The sequence below is a fragment of the Salvelinus namaycush genome, chromosome 2 (genome assembly GCF_016432855.1).
Source record: "Salvelinus namaycush isolate Seneca chromosome 2, SaNama_1.0, whole genome shotgun sequence".
In the NCBI taxonomy this organism is placed as follows: Eukaryota; Metazoa; Chordata; class Actinopteri; order Salmoniformes; family Salmonidae; genus Salvelinus; species Salvelinus namaycush.
The window spans coordinates 73397165-73411333 of NC_052308.1; the positions used below are offsets into that span (position 1 = coordinate 73397165).

A 14169-nucleotide genomic window follows, 5' to 3' on the forward strand; every position below is an offset into this window, starting at 1 on the left:
TTTATGGCTAAATATGCACATTTTCGAACAAACAATATATGTATGTTGTAATATGATGTTACAGGAGTGTCATCGGAAGAATTCTGAAAAGGTTAGTGAAAAAATTTATATCTTTTGGCGATGATAACGATATCGCTCCCTTTGGCTTGAATTCATGCTGGGGTGACGTTTGCACATGTGGTATGCTAACTTATCGATTTATTGTGTTTTTGCTGTAAAACGCTTAGAAAATCTGAAATATTGTCTGAAATCACAAGATCTGTGTCTTTCCATTGCTATGCTTTGTCTATTTTTATGAACTGTTTTATGATGAGTAAATTGGTCATACACGTTGCTCTCTGTAGTAATTCTAGTCGAGTTGTGATGGTGGGTGCAATTGTAAACTGTGATTTCTACCTGAAATATGCACATTTTTCTAACAAAACCTATCCTATACCATAAATATGTTATCAGACTGTCATCTGATGAGGTTTTTTCTTGGTTAGTGGCTATCAATATCTTTATTTGGCCGAATTGGTGATAGCTAGTGATGGAGTAAGAAACTGATGGAGTTAGAAAAGTGGTGTATTTTGCTAACGTGGTTAGCTAATAGATTTACATATTGTGTCTTCCCTGTAAAACATTTTAAAAAACAGAAATGATGGGTTTATTCACAAGATCTATATCTTTCATCTGGTGTCTTGGACTTGTGATTTAATGATATTTAGATGCTACTATTTACTTGAGAAGCTATGCTAGCTATGCTAATCAGTGTGGGGGGGGTGGGGGGTGCTCCCGGATCCGGGTTTGGGAGGCAGTAAAAGATAACACATCTGCTAAAAGATAAAAAACAAAAAACATGTTTTCAATTTTTATTTGATCATCTTTGAAATGCAAAAGAAAGGCCATACATTGATATAGGACGCTGGGGGTCATGTATATGTTGTCCACAACAGGGCAACAGTACATGTGCAAAGTCAGACTGATAACTTCAAGAATGAGCGAGTTACATGCCATTTTGTATGAAGTCACCCAGGTGTCCCACACGAGTTGCCCAAATGGCCGAATTGATTTTTTCAAGAAAATAACTACATAGAAGATACAAAAATGCTTAGTCTACACACTTCCAGGAATGTCATAAATGATGGATCATTAGCTTCCCTACATAAAAGGTACTAACGGGAAATGTGACAAGAATGCTGATCCAATATCTCCAAACACAGAAGTGAAACATTTAAGGGCCAAGTTAGCAGCCCACAGTGATCCAATGTCACTGTTGTGAACAACACCACAAACCACACAAAGTAAAAAAAAATATATATATATATATATTTGAACACTTTAGAATGACAGTATTTGGAAGACCCTCAGTCCTCTACACAATATTGTGCTGCTGATGCCAAGTCCCATAGCAGTCTCTTTCTGCTGTAAAGCAGAGGCAAACCGAACAAGTCGTGCAGGTGATGGGGGACTTCCTGCGACAAAGAACACAACGACGCCTCCATGCTGTGGCCTTTTTGCCCCGAGGCACATTCATGCCTGCAGTTATGAATTCGGGCATGTGAACACCACTGGTGGCAGGAGTAGAAGGGACAGAGGTAGAGGGGGCAGAAGGTGCTGCAGTGGACTTTGTGCCGTAGCCAGCAAGCTCCTGGATGAGCAGCTTTCTGAAGGCTAGCTGTGTCATGGAGGTCTGTCCACAGCTCTTAGCCATTTTTTTCTGGAGGACGAATCCATTCACCACAGCAATGTCAATGAAATGATAGAACAATGTCCTGTACCATTTCATTGTCTTGTGGAGAACATTGTTGTAGCCTATCAGAGCATCTGACAGGTCCACCCCTCCCATGCTCTTGTTGTAATCCTTTACAGCAGCAGGAATGGGGACATTTTTAGTGGTGTGTTCCCCATTAGCGTCCTTCACACGCCTGACGACGTGATCGCCACTGTACGATTTGTGGATACTGGAGCACATGACCACCTCTCTGGTATCCATCCACTTTACAAAGAGCAGGTCATCTTTACGAATCCATCGCATGGTACCCCTATCAGCCCGCTTAGGCATGTCGTTTACTTTTGTTTTGGGAAAACCCACTCTGTTGGGATGGTGCCACAAGCCCACACATTCAGCTTCCTCAGGTCTGTGAACAGGGTAGGGCTTGTGTAGAAGTTGTCCACAAACAGTTTGTAGCCCGTCCCCAGCAGTTGAAAATCTAATAATTCCATAACGGAATCATAACTAAGTCCCTTACCGGTGGCTGAGATGGATTTCCCCTCGTAAACAAAAAAATTCCAAGTGTAGGCACACACAGAATCATCCAAAACAAACAGTTTGTACTTTGTTGGCTTGTTACACATATATTGTTTGAGGCCAATTCTAGCCTTTGAGGCTACCATCCTCTCATCTATGGACAGGTTCTGGTTGGGTTGAAAATGGGTCTTGCAAGCCTCAACCATGCTGGGGTAGAGAGGTTTGATTTTGCAGAGCCTATCAAAGCTTGCTGTGCCTCTCTTCTTGTCATTGTCGTCGTCAACTTGTGGGTCACTAATATGAAGCGCCTGCGAGATAGTCAGAAACCTTTTAGAAGACATGACAGTGGAGGGGAAAGGCAGTTGGTAGAGTGTTGACGTTCTCCAGTAGTCCTTGAGGTTTTTACACTTCACAAACCCCATGTAAATAACCAGTGAGATGTAACAGTACAGGTCTTGGATGGAAATGGGCTTCCATGCCTCTGTCTTGCCTGCTTGTGTCTTAGCCCCATACTTGTTGGTGTTAGAAACCAGCGAATCAAGAACTGACAAGGAGAAAAACATCTGGAAAAGATGAAGGGGGCTGTACTTTGCAGTCATGTCCAGCTGAGGTCCTGGCTGCCTTTTCGGTCTAAATGTTGGTGGAAGTGGCTCCACATCATCTTCTAGCACAGTGTGCCAACGGTCCTCTGCCTCGGTGGTAGTTGCCGCTGGTTCACTGGCCCTCCTCCGCTTCTGGGCTGGCCTCTTCACACCTCTAGATGGCCGGGCGGGGGAAGGTGTGGAGCAGGAGACAGCAGGGGTCCGGCTGGATGAACCAGCTTCAGCGTCTGAATTAGTGGGGGATGGACACCTTGACATTGTGGGTTCCCATTGTTCATCCGAGTCCCTGGCACTGTGTAAGAAAAAACAATCAGTAAGAATACTTCTACAGATGAGCCCTGTATCGACACGTAAAATAAACAGATGTCTATTATATAGAGTAGAGGGAACATAATCACGACGGTGAAGTGTGTGTTTATCAATGGTGAATAAGGCTGGTCAGGGGAGAACGGCTCATAGTGGTGGCCGGGGTGGGGTGAGTGGAATGGTACTGTTCTGGTGCTGTTCCATTCTACTCCATTCCGGCCATTGTTGTGGGCCGCCCTCCCCTCAACAGCCTCCAATGGCTATTTATATAACAATGGAATGGAGTGAATGGAACAGCACCAAACAGACCATGTCGCTTGATGATGTGGAACCTTGGGGCGATAAGGTAACCTAGTGGTTAGAGCGTTGGGCCACTAACCCAAAGGTTGGTGGATCGAGTCCCAGAGCTGACAAGGTAAAAATGTCATTCTGCCCCTGAACAAGCCAGTTAACTTCTCTTGGGTAGGGGGCAGCATTCGGAATTTTGGATGAAAAGCATGCCCAAATTAAACTGCATGCTACTCATCCCCAGAAGATAAGATATGATTATGATATATTTGGATAGAAAACACTCTGAAGTTTCTAAAACTGTTTGAATCATGTCTGTGAGTATAACAGAACTTATTTAGCAGGTTTGTCCCTGAGGACAAACCATTCAGATTTTTTTTTTGAGGTCACTCTCTTTTCAATGAGGTTTCATTGGGAAACCAGATTTCTAAGGGACCTTCTTGCAGTTCCTACCGCTTCCACTGGATGTCAACAGTCTTTAGAAATTGGTTGAGGTTATTCCTTTGTGTAATGAAGAAGTACGGCCATCTTGAAGGAGGGTCACTCGAAGTCCTGTTTGTTAGAAGCGCGTGACCAGAAAGCTAGCTACAGTTGGTTTTAATCCTGTATTGAACACAGATCATCCCGTCTTCAACTTTATCGATTATTTACGTTAAAAAATACCAAAAGATGTATTACAAAAGTAGTTTGACATTTTTTGCCAAAGTTTACAAGTAACCTTTGAGATATTTTGTAGTCACGTTTCACTAATTGGAACTGGTGTTTTTCTGGATCAAACGTGCCAAATAAATGGACATTTTGGATATACATCGACGGAATTAATCGAAAAAAAGGACCATTTGTGATGTTTATGGGACATATTGGAGTGCCAACAACAGAAGCTCGTCACAGGTAAGGCATGAATTATATTTTTATTTCTGCGTTTTGTGTCGCGCCTGCAGGGTTGAAATATGCTTATCTCTCTTTGTTTACAATGGTGCTATCCTCAGATAATAGCATTGTTTGCTTTCACCGAAAAGCCTATTTGAATTCTGACATGTTGGCTGGATTCACAACCAGTGTAGCTTTAATTTGGTATCTTTCATGTGTGATTTAATGAAAGTTAGATTTTTATAGTAATTCATTTGAATTTGGCGCTCTGCATCTTCTCTGGCTTTTGGCCAAGTGAGACAGTAGCGTCCCGCCTAAACTCAGATTTTTGGATATAAATATGAACTTTACCGAACAAAACATACATGTATTCTGTAACATGAAGTCCTATGAGTGTCATCTGATGAAGATCATCAAAGGTTAGTGATTCATTTTACCTCTATTTCTGCTTTTTGTTACTCCTCTCTTTGGCTGGAAAAATGGCTGTATTTTTCTGTGACTTGGCTCTAACCTAACATAATCGTTTGGTGTGCTTTCGTCGTAAAACCTTTTTGAAATCGGACATTTTGGCTGGATTTACAACAGGTGTATCTTTAAAATAGTGTGAAATACTTGTATGTTTGAGGAATTTAAATTATGGGATTTCTGTTTTGAATTTGGCACCCGGCAGTTTCACGGGCTGTTGACGAGGTGGGACGCTACCGTCCCACATACCCTAGTGAGGTTAACAAGAAATTTGTGGAGTGGTTGAAAAACGAGTTATACTGACTCCAACCTAAGTTTATGTAAACTTCGACTGTGTGTATAAATATATATAAATAAATAAATAAAAAATATCAAATGAATATGCGACCATTTAAACAACTGCATTAGCATGAGACGCAAAAACCTATTTTACTTACTGGTCTAAAAGTGGATCTTTTCCTTCCAAAAACATTTCTTCCGCGCTGGAATCATAACTGTGGTCACTCACAGAGTCCTCATCCATTCCTTCTGTGTCACACTCCTGGTCAATTTCTGCAATAATATCATCAAAATGTTTATACTTGGACTGAGATTTAGCCATCATCTCCGCCCCCAGCGCCGACGCACCCGACGCATGTGTGGTTTTTAAGGGGCATTATACTGAAGAGAGGCACAGCAAGCTTTGATAGGCTCTGCAAAATCAAACCTCTCTATCCCAGCATGGTTGAGGCTTGCAAGACCCATTTTCAACCCAACCAGAACCTGTCCATAGATGAGAGGATGGTAGCCTCAAAGGCTAGAATTGGCCTCAAACAATATATGAGTAACAAGCCAACAAAAGGGGGGTACAAACTGTTTGTTTTGGCTGATTCTGTGTGTGCCTACACTTGGAATTTTTTTGTTTACGAGGGGAAATCCATCTCAGCCACCGGTAAGGGACTTAGTTATGATTCCGTTATGGAATTATTAGATTTTCAACTGCTGGGGACGGGCTACAAACTGTTTGTGGACAACTTCTACACAAGCCCTACCCTGTTCACAGACCTGAGGAAGCTGAATGTGTGGGCTTGTGGCACCATTCGTCCCAACAGAGTGGGTTTTCCCAAAACAAAAGTCAACGACATGCCTAAGCGGGCTGATAGGGGTACCATGCGATGGATTCGTAAAGATGACCTGCTCTTTGTAAAGTGGATGGATACCAGAGAGGTGGTCATGTGCTCCAGTATCCACAAATCGTACAGTGGCGATCACGTCGTCAGGCGTGTGAAGGACGCTAATGGGGAACAGACCACTAAAAATGTTCCCATTCCTGCTGCTGTGAAGGATTACAACAAGAGCATGGGAGGTGTGGACCTGTCAGATGCTCTGATAGGCTACTACAATGTTCTCCACAAGACAACGAAATGGTACCGAACATTGTTTTATCATTTCATCAACATTGCTGTGGTGAATGCATTCATCCTCCAGAAAAAAATGGCTAAGAGCTGTGGACAGACCCCCATGACACAGCTAGCCTTCAGAAAGCTGCTCATCCAGGAGCTTGCTGGCTACGGCACAAAGTCCACTGCATCACCTTCTGTCCCCTCTACCTCTGTCCCTTCTGCTCCTGCCACCAGTGGTGTTCACATGGCCAAATTCATAACTGCAGGCATGAATGTGCCTCGGGGCAAAAAGGCCACAGCATGGAGGCGTCGTTGTGTTCTTTGTCACATGAAGTCCCCCATCACCTGCACGACTTGTTCGGTTTGCCTCTGCTTTACAGCAGAAAGAGACTGCTTTGGGACTTGGCATCAGCAGCACAATATTGTGTAGAGGACTGAGGGTCTTCCAAATACTGTCATTCTAAAGTGTTCAAATAGTTGTTGTTTTTTGTTTGTTTTTTACTTTGTGTGGTTTGTGGTGTTGTTCAACAGTGACATTGGATCCCTGTGGGCTGCTAACTTGGCCCTTAAATGTTTCACTTCTGTGTTTGGAGATATTGGATCAGCATTCTTGTCACATTTCCCGTTAGTACCTTTTATGTAGGGAAGCTAATGATCCATCATTTATGACATTCCTGGGAGTGTGTAGACTTGTATTTTTTATTAGCATAGCATTTTTGTATCTTCTATATAGTTATTTTCTTGAAAAAATCAATTCGGCCATTTGGGTACATTTGGGCAACTCGTGTGGGACACCTGGGTGACTTCATACTAAATGTCATGTAACTCGCTCATTCTTGAAGTTATCAGTCTGACTTTGCACATGTACTGTTGCCCTGTTGTGGACAACATATAAATGACCCCCAGCGTCCTATATCAATGTATGTCCTTTCTTTTGCATTTCAAAGATTATCAAATAAAAATTGTAAACGTGTTTATTTTGTTTTTATCTTTTAGCAGATGTGTTATATTCTCCTACATTCATTTCCCATTTCCACAAACTTCAGTGTTCCCTTTCAAATAGTATAGAATATGCATTTCCTTGCTTCAGGTCCTGAGCTACAGGCAGTTAGATTTGGGTCATTTTAGGTGGAAATTGAGATGAAGGGTCCTATCCGGAAGAGGTTTTAACCTGACCCAACCATTCTCCCTCTCCTGCTGGCTTTCGCAGATTGTGCCATTACTCTCCTGAAGTTGCCGCATTGACCAATCATGTCAATGAGAACCTATACAGAGCTGTCCTCATTGGTACAACATTTGGGAGGCGCATGGCGGTGCAGTACGGAGCTCCATTTGGCCTCTGGAGGCTGAGACCAAATTTTTGGATAAAGCATAAATTGGATTTTAGTCTTTTTTTTAGGATTAGTTCAGAGGGTGCAAATACAATGCCTTCGGAAGTATTCGGGCCCCTTTATCCACATTTTGTTACGTGAAAGCCTTATTTTAAAATAGATTTTTTTAAAATTATCAATCTACACAATACCCAATAATGACGAAGTAAAAACAGGTTAACACTAAAAATTAAAAATGCAAATATCACATTTACATAAGTATTCAGACCTTTTACTCAGTACTTTGTTGAAGCACCCTAGGCAGCGATTACAGCTTCGAGTCTTGGGTATGACCCTACAACCGCCTTTCTTAAAGTATGGGTCGCGACCCTGTTAATGGTGGGTCGCGATGTGTCAGTGTACATTTATAATTGTTCACAACACCACAAAAATTGCAAAACAATTCAAACCTGTTTTCGCTCTGTCATTATGGGGTATTGTTTGTAGGGGAAAAAAAACGATTTAATCAATTTTAGAATAAGGCTGTAAGGTGAAAGGTCAAGGGGTCTGAATACTGTATGTGCGAAGTTAAAATATTCCCAAGAGACATGTTCTAAACTCTGCTTCTGGCTCCTCAGCAACTTTGCAGTGTTTTGTTATTTCTATTAGCCCAGGACGTTTGTTGTGTCATTACATACAGCCGGAAATAACATTTGGATATCAGAGCGGCGGTAACTCACCAGCATTACGACCAGGAATACGACTTTCCAGAATGTGATCCTTTGTCGCCGACGGCAGAGAAGAGGTATTCCAAGTGGACTTCTAGTCAGACTCAGGAGGCAGGCACACCATGTACAAAGAATAATAATGCAATTTAACCATTGATGGATGGTGACGAAAATAATGACATCACCAGTAGTCATGTTAAAGTTTTCAATATTTTATTGGTGGAGTTGATGTATTTGCATGTGGCTGTGCATTATATGATGCCTGAATAGGAAGCATAGTCTGATCGTGACTACTGGTTTTCTTAATAAATTATTGATTAAAACCTTCTTTGGGGTTAATTCCAAATATCTACTTGCATTGCTTGATAGTGTATTCGCATAGTATGATACATAAATAATAACATTTAAATAAAATAAAACAAACAGTATTATCCAGAATTCAGACGTGAATAACATTTTTGTTATCACATCAAAACCTTTCAGAATGTACCTGTTTTCATTATAGAATGTTGGCTAGCAAGCTGCCGATCTGTCTGAATCAGTAGCCTTGTGTCGAACGGTCCCGTCGACTCGATTATACGTCACGCAAGAAACAACTTGAAAGAATCATCTGCTGACTAGTTTGGGTGACGCAGTTTGGGAAAATGTTAATTGCATTGTTTATTCTTGCTAACAACTTAATACAAAGTATTTTCAAAATAACCAGATCTGTGTTTACTGCCCCACAGGAGGCATTTTGCCATGCTGTCATTGTAAATACGAATTTGTTTACGAGGCTGCTGTTCATGCTGGGAATGTTGATTGGCAATTAAGTTTGGTAAACTAAGAAAACTATAATTTTTATAGTAGATTTTGATCACACAATATACATTGGACATACTCAGAAGTAAATACCACACCTTTTCATTCCATGTCATTTATGTCACTACTTTCACATGAAGTTATGCTACACTGCCTACAGGAAGTAATGCTACACTGCCTACAGGAAGTTCTGCTACACTGCCTACAGGAAGTTCTGCTACACTGCCTACAGGAAGTTATGCTACACTGCCTACAGGAAGTTATGCTACACTGCCTACAGGAAGTTATGCTACACTGCCCACAGGAAGTTATGCTACACTGCCTACAGGAAATTATGCTATCTTCATTCCTACAGCCTTCATCACCGCCCCCGGAGTCTCTTCAATGTCTGATCTTCAGCCCCATGTTCACAGGAGAGCCCACCTGCACTCAGCTGGTCAGGTGCCTTAACAGGAAAAGGATATGACATCACACAGGGAGAAAGGCAGGGGCAGTGGTGCCCTGTATGTCCAAGGTGTCTCTGGGCCAGATGACTGTAAAATAACTTTGTGACCGCTGCTGAGGTAAAAAATAAAGGCCATACAAATTTGCTTGATTGATTGTATAAATAGAAGTCCTATTACCAATCAGGTAGGAAGTAGCAGTAAAGTCCTATTATAAGTCAGATAGGAAGTAGCAGTGAAGTCATATTACCTGTCAGATAGGAAGCAGCAGTGAAGTCCTATTACCAGTCAGATAGGAAGTAGCAGTGAAGTCCTATTACCAGTCAGGTAGGAAGCAGCAGTCCTACTACTACACAAAATGTCACCTGTCATTGGATTTAGGTTGCCAGTTCGGTGAAAAATAAAAAATACCTGATGTTCATGGCTTTTTACAAATCCAATCAGTTTTCCACATTAATCAAACATCATCACATGGATTTGTTTTGTTGAAATGACGTGGAAACAACATTTATTCAACCAGTGGGAGGCTTGAAAATGACCCCAGGAAAGTAAAACAAAGAACTCTTCATTGAGACAATGATAAACAGCAATCCGTGGGAGAGTTGTGGTGGATATTATAAAATAAGGATCTGCTGGAGTCCAAGTCAAACCAAGATTCTTTATTTCTGAGCTCAGAGAGAATAACAGTTACACAGCACAGTGTAGACAGTCTGAATTCCTGAAGCATTGGGTGATGAGCACATATCTTTATAGTTTCCTGTTCCTGGGCGGGACTTTATTCATACAAGGACGCAGGTGCAGCTGGTTTGCATGACAGGATGATACTCCCAGGAACAGGAGATTATAATAGGACAGTTTCACAAGGTAAGTCTGTGGTGGTTAATTTCTGTATTACCAAATGAGGAGAGACAAACTTCACACACCAATCAGAGTTATACTTAAACTACATCTTTAATAATAAGATCTTTGCAATGACTTTCAACAATTCACTATTTCTAATGAACCGTTGAGAGTGGCAACACAATGGCTACTGAGATCTTTTATAGCAAAGATCCACCCCCTAGTCGACATAAACCACAGATATTAGGAACAGTTTACAAAGTGAGACTTTATAATGAGAAAGGAGTATCCTGTAGCCAGATAGCATTCGCTATAATTTATCATTCAGTTTGGTCCCTAAAACGAGGTTCTAATCTCTTTCCTGGTACTTCATAGCACAAAAACACCAACTCATCCAATGGCATAACTCAATTGTCAACTCTAGATACTCCCATCTCAAGTAAAACCCCTTCTTGACCCCACTCCTGGACAAGCTCACTGAGGGGAGTGAGCCTCTAGGTCATACACTATCCCAGGATAAGTGCAACATCAGAGAGGACATACAATGGTTCCAGACACTGCCATACACCTCCCCCCAATGCCAAAGGAAGGAGTGACTTGCGCACAGATATTGTGGAAACCAGTAATTGGTTCCCCATTAATCACACCATCCCTTCACATAGTTTAACAGATACATTCACATATGAAGACAATGTTCCCTCCTGTCCTCTTCCCTTCCTGATATTCTGCATAGCACCAGGGACATGTAAAAGACAAGCCTGACCTTTCCCCTCTCTGGGCCCCAGGTGACTGAGCCCCAGCTGAGGGAAGAAGTGCAACTGCCAACACCAGAGTCCGAAGGGATACATTCTAATAACAAGTATATCACATCAGCATATTATGCAGATAAGACATCTTAATTATCTATGTTACCCAACTAATTCTGATTCATCCACCACAAGTCACATACTCAGATATGTGGACACATACAATTAACATTTTGCATTACAGAGTCTGTGAACATTTTCATTTCATTAAATCATCAGTGGGCCAACATTGCAAATGTAAACAACGGAACAAATGCATCACATCCAAATATCACTTGATTATCTGTAGTGTGGGTGGAAAGACACCCAGATAAACACAAACACAGAGTTTGAAAAAGGACCATTTAAACACATGGAACCTGACCTACTCTATATTCAAATTGACATACTCCATATTCAATTCATGTTTTCTAATAAAAACATACAAATATATGTTTTAGTATACTTTGTACAATTCAAGTTCATATGGTAAAAACAGGTAATCATTAGCAGTCAACAATATAAGACAGCAAGTCCCCTGTGTGTATTCTCTCATGCCATTTCAGCTCCCCCGGCCGGTTGAAACCCTTTCCACACTGGGAGCAATGGTAAGGCTTCTCCCCTGTGTGTATTCTCTCATGCCATTTCAGCTCCCCCGGCTGGTTGAAACTCCTTCCACATTGGGAGCAGTGGTAAGGCTTCTCCCCTGTGTGTATTCTCTCATGTTTTTTCAGGTTCCCTAAATCGTTAAAACTCTTTCCGCACTGGGAGCAGTGGTAAGGCTTCTCCCCTGTGTGTATTCTCTCATGCCATTTCAGCTCCCCCGGCTGGTTGAAACTCTTTCCACACTGGGAGCAGTGGTAAGGCTTCTCCCCTGTGTGTATTCTCTCATGTTTTTTCAGGTTCCCCGGCAGGTTGAAACTCTTTCCGCACTGGGAGCAGTGATAAAGCTTCTCCCCTGTGTGTATTCTCTCGTGTTGGTTCAGCTTTCCTTTATGGCTAAAACTCCTTCCACACTGGGAGCAGTGGTAAGGCTTCTCCCCTGTGTGGATTCTCTCATGTTGTTTCAGGTCCCATAACCTGTTACAACCCTTTCTACAGTGGGAGCACTGGTGTTGTCTTGCTGGTTTGGACGTCCCTGGCTCTGGTTCCTCTGAGTCTGGTCTTTCTCCTGCCAAAGACAGTGTTTTAAAAAAAAAATAGAGACCTGAATGAAACCTCCACATGATAAAACAACCATGCTACGAGGGTAAATCCTGAATCAGATCTCTCAATAACCTGAGGCCAGTTTTAACAATCTTTGTGTGATTTTAAAACAAATGTTGTAGAGCATCCTGGTAATTACTGATATGTTTACATTACTTATTTTATTCATCCTGTTTTACAAGTCAGAACACAAAAAACTAGACAGTTCTATGACACTAACACAGACATCGCTGGATTCCTATCAGCAGGTGGTTCTAAACATATAACCTTCATAATTGTATGATACAGAATGTGACCTACACACTTCCTTAAACATAAAATAACTAAAGAAGTAGTGTTGTGTGATAGTCCAAAACTTGTTTTTACGTCGAAGACACAAAGCACATCGGTAACATCTCCCCGTTGTTGAACGGGTTCGATCCATCCTCCTGACAGGTGTGGCATATCAAGAAGCTGATTGAACAGCTTGATTATTACACAGGTGCACCTTGTGCTGGGGATAATAAAAGGCTACTCGAAAATGTTACCACACAACAATGCCACAGATCTCTGAGGGAGCGGGCAATTGGGAGGCTGACTGCAGGAATGTCCACTGGAGCTGTTGCCAGGGAATTTAATGTACAGTACCAGTCAAAAGTTAGGACTCACCTACTCATTCAAGGGTTTTTCTTTATTTTTACTATTTTCTACATTGTAGAATAATAGAGAAGACATCAAAATTATTAAAAAACACATGGAATCATGTAGTAACCACAAGTGTTAAACAAATCAAAATATATATTAGATTCTTTAAAAGTAGCCACCCTTTGCCTTGATAGCTTTGCACACTCTTGGCTTTCTCTCAACCAGCTTCACCTGGAATGCTTTTCCAATAGTTGTGAAGGAGTTCCCACATATGCTGAGAACTTGTATGCTGCTTTCCCTTCACTCTGCAATCCAATTCATCCCAAACCATCTCAATTTGGTTGAGGTCGGGGGATTGAGTAGGCCAGGTCATCTGATGCAGCACTCCATCACTCTCCTTCTTGGTCAAATAGCTCTTACACAGCCTGGAGGTGTGTTGACCAAGGTCATTGTCCTGTTGAAAAACAAAAGATAGTGGGACTAAGCCCAAACCAGATGGGATGGCGTATCGCTGCAGAATGATGTGGTAGCCATGCTGGTTAAGTGTGACTTGAATAAATAAATCACTGACATTGTCAACAGCAAAGCACCCGCACACCATCACATCTCCTCCTCCATGCTTCACAGTGAGAACCACACATGCGGAGATCATCTGTTCATCTACTCCGCGTCTCACAAAGACATGACGCTCGGAACCAAAAATCTCAAATTTGGACTCATCAGACCCAAGGACAGATATCCACCGGTCTAATGTCCATTGCTCGTGTTTCTTGGCACAAGCAAGTCTCTTCTTATTGGTGTCCTTTAGTAGTGGTTTCTTTGCAGCAATTCGACCATGAAGGCCTGATTCACGCAGTCTCCTCTGAACCGATGATGTTGAGATGTCTGTTGCTTGAACTTTGTGAAGCGTTTATTTGGGCTGCAATTTCTAAGGCTGGTAACTCTAATGAACTTATGCATCAGAAGTAACTCTGGGCTTTCCATTCCTGTGATGGTCCTAAAAGTAATGATGGACTGTTGTTTCTCTTTGCTTATTTGAGCTGTTCTTGACATAATATGGACTTGGTCTTTTACCAAATAGGGCTATTTTCTGTATACCACCCCTACCTTGTCACAACACAACTGATTGGCTCAAACACATTAAAACCTGTTATGGCTAGGGGTTCCGCTAGCGGAACGTTTCGACAACATCCGGTGAAATTGCAGAGCGCGAAATATATATATTTTTTATTCGAAATATTTAACTTTCATGCATTCACAAGTGCAATACACCAAATTAAAGTTTAACT

The 14169-nt window shown here is 41.7% G+C and overlaps 1 protein-coding gene across 1 annotated transcript in view; it reads right to left on the bottom strand.

Annotated features, from left to right (window-relative positions):
* LOC120023442 overlaps positions 1-14169 on the bottom strand; it is a gene marked incomplete at both ends in the record, with an annotated part of 359115 nt that overhangs the window by 75816 nt on the left and 269130 nt on the right. Inside the window, 1 exon segment of the mRNA XM_038967467.1 lies at positions 11607-12213. Within this exon segment, the coding sequence (XP_038823395.1) occupies positions 11607-12213 (607 nt within the window).